Raw genomic sequence first — 21,351 nt, forward strand, 5'->3', positions numbered from 1 at the left:
CTGCCTCAACAGGCTCTTTGAGGCCATACAAGAGCTTATCCTATTAATTTTATTATTGGTCTGTTAGGTATACTTACATCTTCCACAGTGAAAACCTGCTCCATTTTACAACCAGACCTAGAAAATGGCTTTGTGCCGACCTCTGCAGCGCAGTTCACTCTCAGAAAAAAAGCAAGCATTGTTGGGTTTTTGAACTGTATTTATATAATACATCCAAAAAGCAGAACAATACAGTTTTTAAATGCATCTTTCGCCACAGCATGGGTCAATTGCTTTTTCTTAACATAAGAGGAACAACAAAAATAAAAATCATTCAGAGGTGCAAAAAAATTCAACATTTATTCGACCCATAATAAGTTATAAAATTGTGCTTTACGACATACTGAACAACGTATTATAAAAACAATGATACTTCTACTTTTCTAATATCTTGCGTGAGCAAGCTGCGCTGCAGTGCTAAGCAGGAGCTATAAGTGGGGTTTTGGATTGAGCTGTTATTTTTACTCATGTCCTTCTTTATGACAGAGCTGAAGCTGACAGAAATCAACATCTCCTTCCTTTTGTTCATGTAAAATTGATTATAGATTCCACAAAAAATATGCTGTTGTCCCAAAATTCTCCTTAGTTAACTTTGATGCTATTCATTACATTATGCAAATTTTTACATGTATTGACCTATAACATATTTTGTTGAAAAGCAGATATGGAATAATATCAGAGATTGTCAAGAGATTTTAGAAGTATTTGATCTAAATACCATTTGAAGAGTTTCTTAATGAAACAATGGAAACCAGTAAATAGTTCCATATTTTCAATCACAGGATGTTGATATTTGTTAAAGGTCTATGATAATCTTCTTCTATTCTTTCCATAAAGAAGACTTTCTTGATGTGTGCCTCGCCGCTCCCTCTTGGAAGTTCTTGTTTGGACTTTGGCTGATTTTTCATTTTTCTTTGAAAGACTTAAAACAGAAACTGCGAGACACATCATTCTTCAGTTGATTATTTACTATGTCTAACATATTTTAAGCTACGTCATTGTGTCCGTGGAAAATTGCCACTTTATTTGTTTTTATGCAAACTTAGCACAAGAAATTGCTAAAACATTCTGTTTTTGTGACGGGTTAAAATTTACAAAACTGCCTGAGCATCCAATAAAAAAAATTGCACCTTTCCATTCGTTTCTTAAGTTTAGAAACGTTTAAAAGCCTGAATGATTTGTAGAACAAGGCAGAGTGTCTTAGGAACATGTCATACTTCACTGAGTAACAATCAGTTAAAGTCCAAAGAAGACTCAGGGAAGCCAGAATAACTGCTTAAGACAAATTTGAAAGATTAAAAGGAGTTCCTGGTACACAAGAGAAAGAAATAACTGATGAATCAATATTTTTGCAAAGTACAGGGAACTGTTTTGATTTCTTGTCCATCCGCTGTGGTTTACTGTTGCACATTTATGTCATTGTAATCAAAATTGGTTCTGGTTTGTGGCTTTGCACAGGCAAATTGGAAATGCATGCCTCCCCTGTTCTTCGTTGTGTTCTGTAACCCGCCGCTTCTTCAGGATAATCCCCCGTTGATGTTCTGTGACGGCTGGGATAAGGTCCAAATCTCCCGAGAGACTGAACTGGAAAAAGAAGTCAGAAAATTAATGTATCCATATGTTCACTTAACTCTGGCAAAGCATGAGAAACACAAGAGTAGGCCTCACTTTGTTTGTGTCTCGTTGGTTGTGGTTGTGGTTCTGCAGCAGTTGAGTCTCCCTGGGAACTTTTTCTTGGATAGATAAAGGATAGGTTGAATGGTGCTGCTAAAGTCCATCAAGCCAAAAGCGACATAGTGTACATAGCAGCGAAATACATCTTGAGAGAAGTATGTTTTGAAGGGGAACATTGCAACAGAAGGGAAGTAGTTGAAGACAATGATGGCCAGGATTATCAGAACCAAGTTGGAGGCTCTCTTCTTCACCGGATGCATTGTGTCCCGGCCGGGCCTGGACTGCTTCAGGGCCCAGAGAATGGCTATGTTGCAAAACATCATGAAAGCAAACGTTGAGAGGATCATCACTGTGTAGACCAGGTCAAAATGTACAATGTTTCCAACACATTTAGCTGAAGCGTAGGCCAGAATGATGAGCCAAACCAGGACGGCCAGCACCAGCCTGTGTCGACGGTCCTTCAGCCTGGTGAAGAAGATGGGGTGGATCACGGCGATGTAACGGTCCAGGCAGATGCAGGTCAGAAAGAGCGGCGAGAAGTCTTTCATGCCATAGAAGAAGCGCAGGACGTACCAGGTGCTGCTGGTGGCGAGGAAGACGATGTTGGCCAGCTCCAGCGGAGGGGTGAGACAGAACAGCACGTCCAGAACTGCCAGGTGAATGATGAAGATATCCGAGGTGGAGGAGTCTCTCTTGTTCTTGTGGATGAGCCACAGCACTGTGATGTTGGCCGGGATGCCCAGGAACATGTTGGTGAACTGCAGGCTGAGGTACCAGATAAGAACTCCTGGCATGTCTTTGCAGCTCTCATAGATGGTTATATCACCACTGGCATTTGCAAATCTCTGAGAGATGTAGAGCCCAGAGACGTTGAAGTCAAAGCCCTCCATGTCGGCTGGTCGAATCAGACAAAAGGACAAAGCTCTGTTAGCAACAAATCAGCACACGTGTAAATCAAACAGTAATTAAACTCTATTTAAGGTGACTAGGAAGGATCTACGTGTAACATCACACGTAGATGTGTGTTCTTGATTTTATGTCATAAATATAACTTCTATGGATGAGGGAAACTGTTTAACTATTCCTGATACGCACTGTCATGGGAAAGCATTCAGACCCTTTTGTACAGTAACCCAGTGGTCCTCAGCCCCCGGGCCGCGAACCGGTACCGGTCCGTGGACCAATTGGTACCGGGCCAAGCAAGAAAAAATTTAATATTTTCGTTTTATGTATTATTTGAGTCTGGGGGATCTTTTATTTTGAAAATCCTTTAACCGGCTTCTCTCGGTTATGTCTTGAGCGCCAACACTGAGCCACAAGCAGCAAAATGAGTCAGAAACGGTTCAGATGTCTTTGGAAAGGAGAAAAGGCCCAGAGAAGAGACAGGAGAATGGATTTATCCCGGTAGGTGATTCCCAATTTCCAAGCCCGCTGTGCATAATATGGCGACCGGCTGGCTAATGAGGCAATGAAGCTTCAAACTGCTTCTCCACTAGAGACCAATGTTCGTTTTGTGGCGCATTCGTATCTTATTTTGAAGGGATATGTAAACGTTACCATATTGACCAGTGGTCGAGAGGAGACGAGAGGAGTGGAGCTGGTGGTTTTAGGTCTGGTTCACACCGCACGATTTAAGGATTGTCGGCCGATTTTCCAAACCTCTGTGACGTCAGAGCCGATAAATGCCCAACAGGTTCGATAGGTTCTTGTGTCCAGCCACACGGCAGGAGCAACACACCAAATGATCCGATTCCACTCACAAACATCTCGATTCCAGAAGAAAATCCAGTAAAACCCCCAACATAGCATTACGTTAATTTAGAATGATAAACACGACGACGATGCAGAAGCAGCAGCGATAGTTTGTGGTTCATTCGAAGCGATAAAAGTCAGAAAAAGAAAACGCGTTTGATAAAAGATGGCGGCGGCAGCCGCTCAGTTTGCTGCTATTTTTTGGAGGTGAGTTTTGTTTTTTTCGTAGTTAACATTTTTAACTGAATAAACATAACCACATATGGTAAACATATATAATAATGACCTTTACAAATAGTAATAAACATTTCCACATATCACCTCCGATGTCCACCGTAACTCTCAGTTGCCATGCCTACTTGGTTGGAATTCCCTCCCTGCTTACGTCACCGCGCTCTCTGATTGGCTGCCTGTCACATTCAACAGGCTGCGCATTTTCAAGACAAACTGGAAAATGAGATTTCAAGACAAATAAGCTCATATTGGTGAACATATGAAACACGATTTTCTTTATAATTCAATCTGTCTGTTATGTCATTTAACATCAAAATATATGATTGATTGGTTTCCTGATACAAAAACAGGATATCAATCATGGTGTTTTATGTCAAAAACGAAATGATTCCTTCAATAAAACATGGTCATTCCCAGTTCAGCTAAGTTATTTGCCGACATCCCATTTCTCTGATTGTTCACTACAGTCATCTTTCCTTAAATCTTTATAAGTTTATCTCTTACCATCATTTTTTTCTTTTCCGACTTACAAGCAAGGTGAACAGACCATGAAAATATTTTGTGAAGTCCCTTGATGTAAAAGTGTTTAAATGCAGCATGTAGGTACAGAAAGTATGAGCTTATATTCAAATGTTGCTCTGTCACCTCTTCTACTCATTTGCATTTGCAGTTCCTTAAAAGCAGAACGCTCAGTAAGCAGAAGTCAAAAGCAGTTGTAGAAACACAACTGTGCACAGTTGTGATGAAACCCTTAAAGCGACCTTAAAAGAAAGCTCAAGTCGTATTCAAAACAGATCATAAGAATTAACATCTTTCAACTTGCAACATCAATTTGTTGTATTAGAGATAACTTATTTTGAGTCGTCCCATAATTTGAATCAGAGATCAACCGTCGCACTGCCTATGTTCAGTTTCATGTTGACACCATTTAAATCTATCGCGCTTGCTTCAGTGACAACTCACATTTCCACATGCAGAATTAATTTGGAGTGATCTTTGATGCCAGGTACGCTCCAATTTTACAAGACGCCTGTTTTAACATAATTTTATTTTCTCTTTGTGTGTGATTCACGTTAGTCACGTACGGCACATTAATGTTGTAATAAAATTGATCCAGCATTGCCTTGTTATCAGTTTTATTGTGTCAGAATTGTTTTTATTCCTCTTTGCCTCATTAGTTCATGGAATATCAAACAACAGTTCAGATGAGACATTTAATTATATCTAATCTGTTACCTCAGGTCATTTTTATTTATCTCTCTCTCTCGTGTTTGAACTTATTAAAGTATATGTATATATTTTTTGTCAGTTTCCATGATGGAGCTTCATGTGAAATAAAACTGCAAGACTTAAATGAAGATAAAATATGCTAAAAGGTCTTGAAAGCACATTTTAGGACTCGGTGTTAAGCCGCAAAAGAAGTGTTTTGCAACTTCCTCTACACATCACTGGTTACAAAATTTTCTCTTCAGTTTAAGACATATACAATCCTTCTTTAGAGTAATATAAATAAATAAAATATTTAAAATATATAATAGCCTATATATGTGTAGATCTCTTGATGAATTTCAATATATATAATTTAATCTCTACCTGTGAAACAAAACTTACATTTTAAAAATATGCAAACTTGGAAGAATAAGCTATGTTATTTTTAAAACATATCTCACTAACATATGCCTTTAGCTTCTATAATTTGAAACAAAGCCTCATACCTCTTTCAACAGGACCCCAGTCTTGGCTGGATTTGACTTCTACGAACTGAGATGTGTGGGAGCTTCGCTGCGACTAATGTAATTTCCTATTTCGTTCTGTTAGAGCTTTGCCGGGAAACTGCAGTTAAAAATGGCCGCCAGGCGTGCCAACAAATAGGCAACTATGTCATAACACTATCTCTATTGCATGTAAATTAGGAGTCAGAATGTGTCCTGGACTTTTGTCACAAATGCTAAGCAGGAAACTCAGGTGCAGATATTTCCATAAAACTGTGCGCTCTCTGTTTAAATTCAAATGCTATGAGTTTTAGGTTAAGGATAAGCCAAACTCACCTGTTGACCTGCGAGGTGACATATCCATTGACTCTTCACTGTGTCTGCAGTGTTCTTGCATGAGGAAACACTGAACCCTCACCTGAAAATGGACAGATTGCATCCTTTAGTGTGTGAGCAAACACTTGAGGGATTGCTCAAAATCGTCCAATCACAGTGTGGGTATTGAAGGTGTGGAAGCTAAGGATCTTCCCCTCGAATGCCACGATTGTCTTCGTTTGGCCCCTCTCCATCATGATAAATCTATTACTGAATTCACAAAATTCACTAATTCACTAGTACATTAACTACATTTATACATTTTGCAAACAAGTTAAAGTTAAAAATGAATATTGGTGAAATCAAGTGACAGTTAACAGTGTCCGGAGAGACAGCGTCGCATCTTCCATTCGCACCAATTGACACTGATGCAACAAAGTGGCGGAGCCCGATGGAAAATCGGCGGTAAACAACTGATGCAACAAGCCTGTAAATCATATCTGATTAAATTCACTGTAACATGGTGTAATATGTTGCGGGGCCTTGCAAAGAGATCCATAAATTTGATAATAAATTCTTTTTTTTTTTTGCATTTCGTCCTGTTGCAATAGATCGACAAAAAGAAGAGCATGATGGTGAAGTAAAAGGAAACTGATATGTGTTTTCCATGTCCTGTTTCCTAAGTAAAATGTAAAACGTGTGGCGTGCATTCGTATTCAGCCACCACTGCTCTGACACCTATAAAATCTAATAGAGCCTGCTTTCTGTTTAAGTCAGCATGAAAGAGACACAGCTGTTTTGTGAAGACTTCAAAGATGTTGTTTTTAGAGAACATCACATACAAAACAGCATCATAAAACCCAAGAAACACCATCAGATCAGGGAGGTCAAATCAGGAAGAAGCAAGTTGCAAAAGGACAATCAAACCCACCAAGTTCTGGATGTCTACTCGATAATGGACAGGGAGATACGTAGTCAAAGAAGAGGTCAATGACCTCTGAACCTCTGGAGGAGATTCAGAGATTCTGAGCTCGGGTGGTAAAGCTCACTTTAGGTCGTCTACTACTAATCCTACTCTAATCCTGAGCAATTTTGCAAAAACAAGTAACATAAATTCCATTGTCTAACTGTGCAAAGCTAAGAGCAGCACAACGAAGGAGATGCAGCAGTAAATGCAGCAAATGGTGTTGAATCAGTCAGAGCCCAATTCAAATGCATGTCACACTATTCAGACTATTTGTAAAAATAAATGAGTGTTGCCATTCTCCCTGAAGAAGCAATAAAATGCATTGAAATGTGTGGCTGTGATTTCCAAGGGAACACATGTTTTAAAGCGCTCAACAAGAATCACCTCATAACCTCCCATAGCCTCTGGCCGTTTTAGTCCAAATTGTCCTAAATTTAAAAGACAACTGTGTATAGCAGTCACTCTCTAAAGTTCTTTAAGTGAAACATTAAACCCATTTATCTCTCTTTATTCTCCTACCAGTTGTGCTGCATTTATGGTGATTCACTTCTGAGGTGGTTTCAGGCTGTTTGAACTGTTTTATTGCTGGAGTTGGACTGTGATTTGTTTACCTTTGTGTGCCCCTCGTCTCAACTTGTTTGCAGAGGTGTTGCGTTTCCCATATGGCAGAAAATTTCCACTAGTTTGGTAAATTCTGCAGAGGTGGGAGAACACAAACCAGATGCTGCAGCACCACAACCGTGTTTTGTTATTTTAATCTACTATTGTAGAGACCTCAACTGCTTTATGAATTTATCACATTTTAAAATATTTTGCATTCTGTAAATTAAAATAATTTTATTTTGGCTTACAATTAAGGAGATATCCTTAAAACACAGTGGTAAAAAAGGAATGAAGTTAAGGTTATTAGTCAATTCTACCGTTTTTACACATATTTTCTTTGACACTTCTGTGCATTACTGCAAAAAAAATCAGCAAACTGCAGAAATTAAATTATGGATGCAGAAAGAAACACAACCAAAGTTGCTGCTTGGAAGCATTTTTATTCATTTCAATCACCACTTATGGAGTTGGGAAAGAAAAGGGGCTCCACATACCACAGGGTCACAGCAAAAACCCTAAACAAGTGAGAAACAGACCTGCGCAGACATCCCAGCAGTACCATTAAAAACTGTCTCGGCCGGACCACCACCCACCAATCAAATTCTTCTGTAAACTTGAGGATGGCTTCATGCTTTCAAACATCTACACTCCTCCATTAATGGGAAGAATCTGGGAAAAGGGAACTCGTACAAAGACAATGCAGGTTTTCCATGCTAACCTTTAATCTCTACATTTCAAAGTTAAATCTCTCATTGGAAAATATTTTTGAGCAAAAATGAAAAGGGGGGAGGGCGGGAAATCCACTGTAGCAACATGCAGATGGCAGATTTATTTATTTTTTAGCTTTTTGCTTCTAGTATAACGTCAGAATCTTGTTTCAACATATTTACCATCTATCAAACTTATTTTCATAGCTTTCTTTCACATGCAAACTTCCATATTTCTCCTCATCTTCTTGTGTTACACCTCTCAAGAGCTTGTAGGCTGACATTGAGTCATCTCCACACATGCGTCGCAGCACTGAAAGTTTAAGTTACCCTTTTCAAGAAAGCAAGTTTGGAACATCTGAGCTGCCCTTCAAACAGAGTGGCAATAAAATATTAATGAGCTCATGAGGCCCCAGAGGAGGAATTTTCCAGTTAATTAACTTGTGCTTGTTGTGAAGGACATATAATTTAAGCAAACCATGCAGATACTTTAAAGATTGTTACATCATGTGTTAACTCTTCAGACTGATTGAATAATTATGAGACTGATCGATTTCTTAATACGATCTGGTCTTGCTCAACTTCATGGCATACTCCTGAAATGTCTCACTTTGTATATTTTTCATATTTTCGTTATTGTTTATCAATAATTTCAGGAAAGTATTTGAAATTGTCATTTTCCTCTTTGCTCCTTTAAGAAGTTATTTAGAAGCCTCCCTGGTTCTAAATATATGGGAGGCATTCAATAAGTTTCTAAGATGTTCCTCTGAACTTGATGTGTGGAAAAAGTCTCAAAGTACAAAACAAGTCTGAATATGTAACATCCTAATATAAAATATATAGATTTTTCTTTACTCACTTATCTTTGTGTTTGTAAAAACACTTCAAAAACCAGACAGAAATATAATTTGATATCAAAAGGAAGGAAATACTAAAAGTGAAGGAACATTCCACTCCTATGTTGATTATATATATAAGTATGAAACTAAAAAAATGACTGATAGGTCACAGCAACTGAGTGATAACATTAGCTGGAGTATGGCGTGTTATTCCAACAGAATCTCCCCTAAATCATCCCCGCTGTCCAAACAGCCTTCTGTGCCATTTTAGCTGAGCTTTGCTCGCAGTGAAATTTGTGTTTTGTTCCTTGTGCAGCAGAAATGGAAGTAAGTCTTTCAGGAGGAGGAGTGTTAATCTTCCAGATGGGGATCTTCGAAGAAATGGAGTGATTGGGATCATGAGACCTGCGTGCTTTGACGAGTCCTCTTGTCTTTCGGCGTAAGAGGAGTTTGTTCTCGGCTCCCGCCGGTCAGGAGTGTTCACATCCAGGGAGCGTTTGGTTTGACTTGTAGATGACTGGCCTCGCTTGTTTGTGTGCTGCACCTAAAAAGGTGCCATTAATGTTCAGCCAGGTAAACAGAAATGTCCCCAGCTTTCCCTCACACCGGCATAGATACGCTGGCTGGGCCGCACAATGAATCGCCTCTGACGATGACTTGGAAGCTAATCAGATAAAGGTGGAATCCATAGTGCCGGCGTCATGTGCGCTGCGAGCTCGAGCCTCAAAAAGCTGCTTTATCAGAGACGACTTCTCCTGCTCGAGCTGAGTAATGCGCTCGCTCTTCTCCGTCACCTCCTAAAAGAGCAGATGGATAGAGACCATCAGTGGGACATGTCAGGAAATACTTCAGGTGAAGATTTGTGGGATTGTGTCGAACCTGAGTGAGAAGTCTGTTCTGGTCCTTTAGTCTCTGAATGGCTTGAGGAGGAGCTGGGGCCGGGGCCTGGGAGTTCACTGACAGAACTGCTGTCTGAGCACCGCCACTGGGAAACGACGGCTGGAGACAAACAGGGAGCAACGGGAAGAGGACAAATCTCAACACGTTTAAGAATAAGAAAATGTAAAACATAAATAACTCTCCTTTAAAGGACACAAGTAACTTTAAAAGTGCCATTTTGAACCTTAAACACCGAAAGCCCCCATCATCTGGATGATGGGAAGGGGTAGCAGCAGAGGTAGCAGCTTTGTTTTATACAGAAAATATTGATTTCTTCACCAAAAACACCAATCATCTGGGATATGTTTATGGCACATAAAAAAATAATTTATTTCGCAAAATATCATATTTACACCTAAGAGAACAGTTTGATTTTCTCCATTGAAAACACTTTTTGTACAAGGAATATGAAACCACGGGCAGAGGGTCAAGGTCAATCAGGAGACCACAGGTGTGTTTGTCAGCTTAAAGTTCAAAAGGTAAAATAAATGTGTTTGATTGTGGCTTTCATTTTTGATGACTCTTCTGTGAATTTAACACATCCGAACCAATTATTGACTTGAATCAATAACCGCTTCAATCCCCGATTAGAGCGTTGTCACTGTAGTGCAGGGAAACCCGTGTGAGTAAAACACTGTCTAATCACATGTAGAAAAGGGAGACTTTCAGCTGCTTCCATTCACTGATGCTTTGTAACAACAATATAGATCCTGGTGACTAGTCTGTTAGGAGAAATGAAACAAAATCAGACTGGATATGAAAATTACAGTATTTGTATTAATCCTGCCACAACTTTTTGTCATATCAGTCTTTATGTTATTACTAGGAGTCATGTTGCATGACTTTGTGTTTTTGTGACTTTGAAATGCCTTGCTGCTGAAATGTGCTATACAAATAAAATTTGATTTTTATTTTTTTTTTTAATTAGTTTTTCACATATAGGAGCTGGAACCTTTGCAATTAATAATTTCTTCTTACATATCTTGAGTTTTGAGATAATGCACTGAGTTTAGTGTTTTATATTTGTTGTCGACTAAATTCCTTTGGGGGTTTTTATCCCCAGGTTTCTCATATTTACAAATTCTCAGTGACGTATTGAATTTCTAGCCAGTATTTCAAGGAGGCTTTGTGGATTTGTAATCAGTAGAACAGGAGGCAAGTATTTCACATAATGTTCCCCGGAAAAATCCAGCCAATTTCCAACCGCATGGAAACAATCATGAAGAGAGACTCCAATTCCTTCTGAGATGAGGAACATCTTTAGCCTTGTTCACAGAAAGCAGACGCTGGTTTGGATCTAAACTGGATCTACACTAAAACGTTTTAAACATCTCAATAGATAATACACTGTTACAAGTTTCTGCTATGTGAATTTACTCAAATACAGAACAAATTAAACTTGTTACAATAAAATGTAATATTGCACCTTCAGTGAAGAAACTAGACCAGAATTGTTAATCTAACACAAGATTAGATAAAATTTTACCCTGTATTTTGAAGCATTTGACCCTTACCATCCCACTGCAGCAAAGCAGGTCATTAAGGCATCGATTGACTTCTTGCAGTTTGGGAATGAGAACATTCATGCGACTTGGACTGGCATCTGTGAAGAACTCCTGGAACAAATCAAAGCATTTGATGAAAAAAAGGTGAAGAAAACAAAAAAAGTCAGGACAGACAACGCCAGTCTGCAAAACACTGCAAGCGCAGTAGTTTTTTTTCCTTTTATTAAACATTTCCAACTTAGTATTTTAACTCCTTTGTGTGCAACCTAAGAAAATGGATTATACATATTTTCACATTCACAATGCTTAACTTTGTGAAAAGGCTTTTGCAAAGGACTCAGAGTTTTAAGGAACTGCAGCAAAAACAAGACATTTTGGAGTTACCAGGAATCCTGACATGCTGTTTAAGAGTTATGAAAGAAAGTAGATCTGTCCTACCAATACAAACATAAACATGTGGCATTTTCTATACATTGCTGGAGTCTTAACTGGATCTGTGTACTTCTGTCATATGGGATGAATGCTGAACTTTTTGACAATAAGCACAAGAGGACGTTATGGAATGAAACAAACAAAGAATATGGACAGGTCTGCTTCATTCAGAGGAACTGTCAGAAACACTGGAAGATGGTGTAAGGATTTAATGTCAGACGGTGCTTGTCCACTTTTTAGCTTGTTATTTTTTAGGCTAATTTTTGCTGGACTGGAGCTGCATTTGAACCTACCGTGCAGTGAGAGCTTTGTCCGACTTGCCGCTGTCTCTCCGTGACATTGTGGATTTGGCCTTGGTACCACTCTCGGGCCCGCTCTACCACTTCCAGGCCTGACAGCAGCGAATCCTTTTCCTGCTCCAACTCCTTCATTTGCTTCAGCTGTGTGAGATGAAGCATAAAACGAGGAAGTGATGCGGGACAGTGAAAGGGAATCACAGGGAAACTAAAACTTGCATGAACTTCTTGCTTAAAATTGAAATTTGGCATATCACATGTAAACAGACATATGACTTAATCTCCTGTTTTAGATGCATTAGCAAAATTATTTCTATTTATTTTCATTGAATCAAACATTGTGGTTATCTCTCCATAAGCTCCTCACAGTAATTTGCTGGAACTTTGGCCCGTTCATCCAGACTGAACTTCTGTAACTGAATTAGGTTTGCAGGTCGCCCGACTCTCATGAACATCTTCTGTCCTGTCCACAAATTTCCAACGGGACTGAGATCAGAGCTTTGTAACATACACCATAAAATATCGACTTTGTTATCCTTAAGCTAACTAATTTCATGGTTAAGATCATTAATAAAAGACCCATTTGTAAACAACTTTTAACTTATTTTGCTCAAATCTTGAGATGTTTCTCCAATGATTCCACATCATTTTCTTTCCTTATCTATATTTTTAAGTCCCTCCTGCTGCAAAAGACCCACATATTATAGTCCTGCCTCCTCAAACCTTCATAATGGGAACGTTTCTTTTTGTTGTTTTTTTAGGCCAAAATGCCTCTTGTTTTTTTCTTATCATTAGACAGTCGGCTACATGGCTTAGCACTTACATTTTTTATGTCTCAAATAATTATCTTTGTCCATGAATGCATATGAAAGCTGTAATATGCATATGAAATTTGCAATAGAAATTTCGTTGAATCCTGTTCAATGACAATAAATGCTATTCTATCTGTTGCTTTTGTGACCTAATCTCCTGTTTTAGATTCTTTAGTGGGCGTACAAAGGTGTCTTACTGTGTTTTAACTTGTGCAGAATTGCTTGAACAGATGAACATGTCATCTTCAGGTGTCTGGAAATTGTCCCTGAATATGAACGAGGCTTGAGGAGGTCCTGACATTCTGCCTATTTCCTTTTATTTCTTGTTAACTTTCCATGTTATCATAGAAGTAAGCCATTTGTTTTAGGTATGCCAAAACACAAATTCACAGGCAAACCTCAAATTTTACTCATTCAACCTGTCAGAAATTCAACAGCCATGATTAGAGTAATCTTCATGTCAACTTTTTTTTTTTTACTTTCAAGCAAGTAATAAATTAATCAATGTGGGACTGGGAGGACAAAAAATGTACTCCTTTGTCTGTTCTCAACTGGATTTCATAAAGAGACCATTTAAATAAAGGAGTGAACTGTTTGGCGTTTCCCACGCAATACTCATTAGGACAATTTTCAAACTGTTGCCAAGACTAAATCTAATCATAGTTCTCAGTTCGCCAGCAGTTTGCAAAGCAGACAAACTCCCATGTTTTCACCCGGGCATCTGCAGCCCGCTCTTTTGTGCTGGACAGAACAATGGCGCCACACCAATTGTGACGAACTCTCTCCCATCCTGGACAATGTTTAGAGGGAAAAAGTGAGTCCGCCGTCATGGCAACCCCACAGCAACCCAAGAATAGGGGGAACCAGTGGATCCACTTCAACTATGGCCACCCCAGTGTGTGCTTGTTAAAGAGACCGAGGGGGAACGATGTGTGTGAGGGGAAAATGCAGAACAGCAAGGCTGCATTGAGTTGTGCTGACCGGGCTATCTGTGGACCACGCTGCCTTCGTCCAGGCCTCGCTGCTGCTTTTCAGCCACCTGATCTGTCAACTTTCTACAGTCCACTAACAATCGCTAAAATGGCCTGACACTGGGTAAAAATAAAGCCATGCAATATGTTTTGGTTCTTTGCCAAGAAGCCTGAAGCAAGTGTTTACAGAAGAAGAATAAAAGGGGCTGGAGGAGAAGCATAGATCAGCATTGGGCCCCAAGCAGGAAAACTCAAAACAGAAGAAGGGATGGAAGGTTTTCAAAACCTGTAGGTGTCTGTGCTGTTATCCGAGTGACTGAGCAAACACAGACACACACACAACAAAGCACGTAGAATAACACGGCACCCCTCCGCATAAGCTGTTTGGCTTAGACTCCAAAGAGAAACCAGCAGCTGTGCAGCAAAACTGTACGGAGAACAAAACAGGCTCAGGAGCTGAAGCCAAGTCGCGACACAAAACTCATCAAAAAAGTCTACAATTATTTGAAAAACATGTATTATTTCAGTGAATAAGTAATTTGAGAACAAATTTATAAAAATTTCCTGAAAATGTGAGCTCCACAGCAACATTGAACCAATAAATATGTCCTTTAGTCTCCAGAGTAACAAGAAAAGATCAATCTTAAGCATCCTGTCCAACGAGCAGCAACGTCTAACAGCTCAACGGTGATCTGTCACATCTGCCGTCACAACACAATCTCAGAACCGCACCTTCATGAAATTACCTCAAAAAACCTTGTCAGTCGTCTCCAACCAGCCCTTGGCCTACTCACCCAGAGGAAAAACTGCAGAGCCTTGTTGCTGTAAAGGCTATTGCTGAGGGGGATGAAGACGGTTGTGTAGGCGGCCCACACAGCCGTCCAGGCTGGGCCGGGTGGGCCAAGCGAGTCCTCTACTTCTACCAGGCCCCCTGGCCCGACCCGGCTCACTACCATCAGGGCAATGAGGGGCCAAGACGGCCTGGGTGGGAGGGATGGAGGGAAGGGGGGAGGTGGGAAGGGGACAGGAAGAAGAAGAAGAAGAAGAAGAATTGAGGGGACCAGGGGGGTTGATCAGTCAGCCTCTATCTAGTCACAAGGTGCCGAGGGGAGAAGAGACAGAGACGGCAACACAAACACAGAAAGAAAGAGAGAAAGAGAGGTGAGCAGGAAAGAGTGAGAAATGATGAAGTGTGTGTGACGAGTGGGGGGGGGGTGAAAAAAGAGAGGAGGCCTCAGCTCAGCTGGTTGGTCGAGGGAGGGGTCAGAGGGAAAGGAGGAGAATCCATGGACCAATAGGAAGCGCCAGAAGCCACACTGGGATGTCTATTCAAAAACATTTTCATGTCTTATTATATAAATTAAATATTGTTGGAATGTTTTTCAACACAGACCTCAAAGAGAAGCTTCACACTTAAAATCTCAAACAAGTGCGATTAATTTAGACTGAATCATTATGAATATTACGAAAGCATTAACCCAGAAATGCAGTACTCTTTTGAGGTTCCACAACATGAAGACATTAATGATAACACACGCAGACCATCTATTTGTTTCTACACTGTCAATCGTGGAATTGACAGTGTAGAAACAAACGGTGTGTAAAATATTATTCCAATTCAAACATTTCTTTAGAGACAATTATATTTAATTGGTTATCATTTAAGACAAAACACAGCAGCTAAAACGAAGAAATGTGAGACAAAAAGCAAGTTTGGCAAGAGTTAGTTTAACTCATAATGGGTATTTGTCTATTTTATCATTTTTAAAAATTACAAAAAATAATTACCTGTATATGCAGTAATGCCATTGGAACCTTCTTCTAATTAAATTATCTAACTTATACTGCATTTAAGACATAAAATTTAATGATTCGGTTTTTAAAAAACTTCAGAAACTTAACAATTTTGAAGTTTCTGGTTTTACCGTAAGAAGATGTTAATATCTGTCAGTTCAAAACACTGTTGGTGTACGTAGAGTGGAAATCTTAATGATGACTAAAACCTAAATGTAAATGAGTCTGTAGCTGAGTTCTTCACCCGCTATCAATAGACATCAAGGCAATGACGTAATCAAAGGTTTGTGCAAATGAGGATGTGGGATTGAACACCAACCATTCCATAATCCACTCCGTTGGAAATGGTGTGCCTCCTATGCTCTTCTCGACTCCGCCCGTGTCGCCTGGAACCACCGGTTAATCCCGTAGCTGATTCACTCTGTGATCTTGGCAAACCTGATTTTGTAACACCTAAACACAGTGCGATGAAAACAATTATCAGCACCACATTGCAACCTGGAAGAATGTAAATACAGCAAACACCAACAAGAAAACCCATCTGATCCTTTTATTTTCAAAATGTTTTAATTACGTTTTGTTAATCAATATTTTATTAAATCTAAACACTTTTAGAAGACAGTCCAACCTGAGGTGGAATAACCTTGTAAATAGATAAACAAAAGCATTAAACGTGTGTAACATTATTGTAATAACAAAAATATGACAGAAAATTTGTTATAATCTTACATCAGGAATAGTTTGTAGCTGTTAGATGGAGTTTTGTCATGTTAGTTAATATATGTCCACACCTCACAATGATGACAGTAAATATCCCAGGGAATGTTGGGTATGTCAGCAAAATGCAAATTCCCATCACAATCTTTTGAAAAAAAAAAAAAAAATCCTCACAACAAACACATGATTTCCCAACATCATGCAACTCCAAGCAAGATATATTTTTCATGCAGAGAAACTTATGCTTTTCTACCAAGCCCTTATCTTTTGTTGGTTTATTGCTACCGGATCAAACAGAAGCACTAAATTGTGTAGAAATCAGTTTTTTTTTATGTGCCACATGAGGGAGCGCTAAGCTCTGAATTAGGCTGCTGTCAACAGCAGGGAGGCTTTCATTGCATCACATGTTCAGTGATGCATTGAAAGAGTTCAGTATCTCCTCGAGCCTGGTTTGAGTGCTTCACTGAGATAAGCTCACTGAAGAAAATACATCTGATTTTCTCTTCCCTTCTTCATTTCATTTCTTCATAAATATCCACTCCTTCAGGGAGTTTCCAAAATACAATTCGGGCACATTGGTACTTTATTATATTGATTAAATGTTCTTAAAACGTGACTCCATTAGGGACTGATTCAAACGAGGCCACTAACAAAACCTTCTTCTTCTTCAATGAAGCACAATAAATTTTCCCATCTGTCCAGTTGTTGTTCTGTTGTGTCTGGTAAGGTTTTTTATTGCTATCAGATTCAGAAATTTGATGAGGAGCACCGGTGCTTTTCTTTGCACCAAAGCATGATGGAAGAGGAGGTGAATGCTAGGAATTTGGGGAGGATTTCACTGCAGCAGCAAATCACTGCGCTCTGCTGTGTCTGCTGTAATCTGGACTAAACCATCGGGCTTTGGCCGCACATGAGAGATTATATCACAGTCATTGGGGTCTATGATGTGCAGTCTGTATTTTAGACATGCATATTTGAACAAGCAGCAATATGCAACGCCTGTCAAGGGACTTACATGCAACATTTTGCTAATATTTCAAATCCAGCTAAATTGAGAGAGCGAGGACGTTGATGAGGGGCAATAACCCTCCGGTTCAGGTCAGGACATGCTCAGTTCAGAGACAAATGCCATGTTGTTAACAGTTGCCAACTGTTTGAGCATTTCCCTTAATGTCGTCTCAGACGGCTAAATCAAAACAAGAACATCTCTCCAAAACAAGAAAGTGTTTCTGTCTGGCCAAAGTGGAACTGATTCCATTCAGAAATGATATGGAGACATCAGATAAAAACTGAGCTGAGTGAAAAAGATTTAAAATGTAATGATATCATGTTTCTTAACTGACGATTCTTTTAGTATTGATTATTCTGATGATTATTTGAAGATTTTTCATTTGACCACTTAATCTTTTTTCCATACAATATTAAAAGATGAAAATAAACAAATCATTGCATCAACTTTTTCAATAAGAAAATGTCTGTCTAAAATGCAATAACAGCATTTTTTTAGTGTATACTTAATCTTTTGTAGCAAAAGGTGGATCTGCAGCTAAAACATGGCAACAGGGTTTCACTCAGGGTCCTACAAACCTGGCAGGCCATCAGGCTTAACCTTTTCATTTTAATTGCCTTTTTAAAAAACTTTCTAGTTGGGGTTTAGGTATTAATCTTTCAGTCTTCCAAAAATGCATAACTTTTCAAATTTCCTGTCAACTTTAAACATTTTTTTTTATCTCAGAAACCCGGTGGATGGCTGGATGACAGCTCTAGCGCCCTGAGCACCAGGTTTATCAAGGTTTCTGGGTCTAACCTTGACCAACATGTGAAAAGCTCAGCCCTTTCTACTTGATTTAACATCAGTGCAGAATAGTGCTGATCTGTTGACTATTTTTTTGGATTAACCAATTAATAGTTAGAAAGCAAAAAGTAGTTCATAGATCTTTTTTAGAGAATTTGAGCCAGGTGAGGATTAAAACTATGCCCTTTGAGAAATTTTGAGACAAACATTTACGCACATTTTTTGTTCCTTATTTCAAAATGTATTTATAATTTCTGTGCAGATTAAATGGGTGCTTAATTGCTGCTCTGACTGTGTTGTTCTTTTAGCAAATCACCTTTTCTAATTCTGCATAATCAATTAGTTGAGGATTATTTCCATAATTCATCAATTAATCTGACTAATTAATCTAACTGTTTCATTCTCATATTATACAAAGATGATCCAACCAATCGTCCAGAACTTGAAATAAACAATTTTTTCTTGATGATCCCATCAAGAAAAACTTGACCAACTGGTGACAAGCTGGTTAAATACTAAAAGATTATAATAACAACTAAAAATGAAACATTTTCGTTCAATAAGCCACTCAAACAATTGCAGATACTTTATTGTATTTTTTAAGATGAGTAAAAATGGAGTGAAGTTTTGGAAAAACACTTTTTTGCATACATTCGCATAACCTTCTCTTGTAACTCCTTCATTTCTTTTGCGTTTGCTCTTTTACCTGTCCGAGCGCTTAGAAAAAAGAAAACAAACAAAACAGGTCAAAATTGAAGGTCACAACTTATATAAAATCAGAAATCTGTAACAAACAGAAAATGACTGATCAGAATAATGTCAGTCTTAAGGTGCCTCACGTTGCAAATGAGCATTGCTTGGACTGAAATGTTGGGATTTAAAAGCTGTGTTTCTTGTTGGTAACAGTTTCAACTCAAGCAGCAAGTAATATGATTCTCTCATTGTAAAAATGCTTAAAACTTCTATCTTCCAATATTTTGTATGCTTAGTTTAACTGAGTTAACAGTTTGGGAGTTGTAATCTCACCATATCTATCCATCTCTCTGAATGAAAACCAACGCTGTCCTTAGTAAAAGTGGTTTACGCAGTGAAAGCCCTGAGGGTTGGACAGCAATAGAGAGACCAACTAATAATACAGCTCTGGACAGGCCTGTGTGCGTACAGATGAGACAAACTGACAGGCACGAGCTGAGTGAGTTAGTGTGTGCATGTCGGAGACAGAGAGGAAGGGTTTTTTTTTAGTGAAGGAGGCGCAAGCGCAGAATAAGATAAGGACTAAGGAAGAGATGTGGAAATTTCTTAGGTTCTTTGACCTACATTTATTGCGCAGGGGCAAAACTGGGTGATGGTCAGGCTGCACAATCCAAAAGGAAAATCACTTGAGCTCCTGACATGACCTCTGACCCTGCCTGTGGTTAACAACAACAGTTATTTAATCGGGGACTCGTGATTGGAGCAGAGCCCTCTGGCCAGGCCCTGTTTATATTGTAACTCTAGAGTTGGGTTGTGAAAACCAACAGGTCTCTCTTACTGAGTCTTTATGAATCGTTGCCATTTTGAACATCATATAACATCAGCTGATATGCAGTTATTTCAATTTAGAAATGGCTAATTGGGTGTGCAAAACTGATAATAGGATAAATTATTTATTGCTTCTTTATGTTTATAACTATTTTCTTAAAATTTCATGTCTTAAGCACAAAGTTTTTTTTTTCTTTTTACCATGGAAGAACAAAGCAGTTCAGCCAAAATATCTTAATAAGCTGGAATTTAGCCAATTTAAAAATATGCAACAGTGGACAGTGTTTACTTAAATGATCTTTCACTAGTCTTACACATGGTTGGTTATAGTTTGAGCTTGGTGAACTTCACCAAGCTCCAAGAGTTTATCCCATTGCACAGCGTTGATTTGCAGCCACTTACATGGTTGGAGCTGCGGAGACTCCAGCGCAAGCGACTCGATGTTCCTGATTCTGCTCTGCTGCGGCTGTGTTGCTTTGCCGTCATGGCCCGGGTCGGCGTGGTAGCACAAATCCTCCGGAGCGACGGGGGTCCGCTCCACACTGCGCCCGGACCTCTGGAAGCCCGCGCCGTACCGCGCTTGTCCACACGCGGGGAAGCCCGTCCCTTCCTCCGGACGGGCCCGGCTCTGCAGGGAGAACGCCCGGTGCGGCTGGGTGTTGGTCACGTTGCCCAGCGGACGGACTTTGTTCTCCACCCGAGGTCCGACGCCGCAGGGTGCGGACGGGGGCGCGGGTTTCTGGAGATGCCTCGGACCCTGCTGCTGCTGTGGGTGCACAGCAGCCTGGGCCTTGAAGCTGTTCTCCGGGTTCAGCATGGAGTACCGCAGCCCGGCCACGAACCGCTCGAAGGTGAGGCAGCCGTGCGGAGGGGTGACCCTCCTGAGGCAGCTGAGCACCCCGCCGGGCAGCTCCCTGGTGTCTGCGCCCTGCCATCGACTCTCTATCTCCGAGATGTGGACGAACCCCCTCCTGTCGTCGTCCAAAATGTCAAACAGAGTCCTCAAGCTGTGCAGAAAAGCTTTCGGTAGCCCGTCCGTGGTGTACTCCGTCTCCTTGGGCTGCATTTTGTTCGTTTTAACGCCGTTCACCGGGACTTGAATCACGTCTTTTCTTGACCCAACTCTCCCATAAACCGCAGCGGTTCCGTTCAGGTCACTGGCTATCAGAGCCATGAATCAGGTATTGATAACGTTCACAGGACAATCATTAATCATTAAACTAATACGAGCTGCCCCGCTTTGGAAGACGAGTTACAAAAATACAAACCGTGTCTTTTTTAAGTCATTTGACCAAAAAATTGACTCGATAACTGAAGGACTTCAGTAAGTCTCCCCGCATCGAAACTCAGCGGCAGCACTCCGATCCTCTGATCCATACTTTCCTTTCTCTGCCCCGACCGCCCTTCAAACTACTCTGCGCGAGCGTCCTCTGGTCAGCCATTGGCCGCGGCGTGCGCGAGCTCCACGCTGATTGGTTGCGACCTGCAGTAGGCTTAAGTTTGAGTTGTGCTTTTGTTATTAAATTGGGAAGAGACGTTATTCATAAAGATAGGATGTTATTTTACCCCTCCCTTTAATTAAAAAGAGCTATCGCCTCAAAACTCTTACACACGGCGATCGTAAAGGAAAAAAAAACATTTCAATACCTCTGAGGTTTTCTTTTACTAACTTGTAATAATAATAAAAGGATCTTTTACATTGGTTTTAATTGAAGGACGAAGAAAAA

General features: G+C 39.9%; 2 protein-coding genes across 5 annotated transcripts; both read right to left on the reverse strand.

Annotated features, from left to right (window-relative positions):
* Positions 1–92: 92 nt before the first annotated feature.
* On the reverse strand, positions 93–5,470 carry LOC129366544 (proteinase-activated receptor 3). 4 transcript variants are annotated; one of them, XM_055040488.1, is made up of 4 exons: positions 3,752–3,821; positions 2,287–2,608; positions 1,708–2,178; positions 93–1,623 (listed from the first exon to the last, which is right to left on the reverse strand). In XM_055040488.1, the coding sequence occupies exons 1-4, from the start codon at positions 3,771–3,773 to the stop codon at positions 1,557–1,559; spliced, it is 882 nt and encodes a 293-aa protein (XP_054896463.1). In that variant the 5' UTR covers positions 3,774–3,821; the 3' UTR covers positions 93–1,556. The 4 variants fall into 4 exon arrangements, with proteins under 4 accessions (XP_054896463.1, XP_054896462.1, XP_054896460.1 ...); XM_055040487.1 differs by lacking the exon at positions 3,752–3,821 and adding an exon at positions 5,415–5,470 and having other exon boundaries at positions 95–1,623; positions 1,708–2,608; XM_055040485.1 differs by having other exon boundaries at positions 95–1,623; positions 1,708–2,608.
* A 2,246-nt stretch (positions 5,471–7,716) lies between these two features.
* Positions 7,717–21,218, reverse strand: sapcd2 (suppressor APC domain containing 2). Its single transcript, XM_055040496.1, has 6 exons — positions 20,027–21,218; positions 15,911–16,044; positions 12,012–12,158; positions 11,296–11,397; positions 9,722–9,841; positions 7,717–9,639 (listed from the first exon to the last, which is right to left on the reverse strand). Exons 1-6 carry the CDS (start codon positions 20,796–20,798, stop codon positions 9,511–9,513), a joined length of 1,404 nt encoding a protein of 467 aa, XP_054896471.1. The 5' UTR covers positions 20,799–21,218; the 3' UTR covers positions 7,717–9,510.
* Between the last annotated feature and the right edge of the window lie 133 nt (positions 21,219–21,351).

This window comes from Poeciliopsis prolifica, unplaced genomic scaffold (genome assembly GCF_027474105.1).
Source record: "Poeciliopsis prolifica strain line A6 unplaced genomic scaffold, Auburn_PproV2 SCAFFOLD015, whole genome shotgun sequence".
NCBI classification, from domain to species: Eukaryota; Metazoa; Chordata; class Actinopteri; order Cyprinodontiformes; family Poeciliidae; genus Poeciliopsis; species Poeciliopsis prolifica.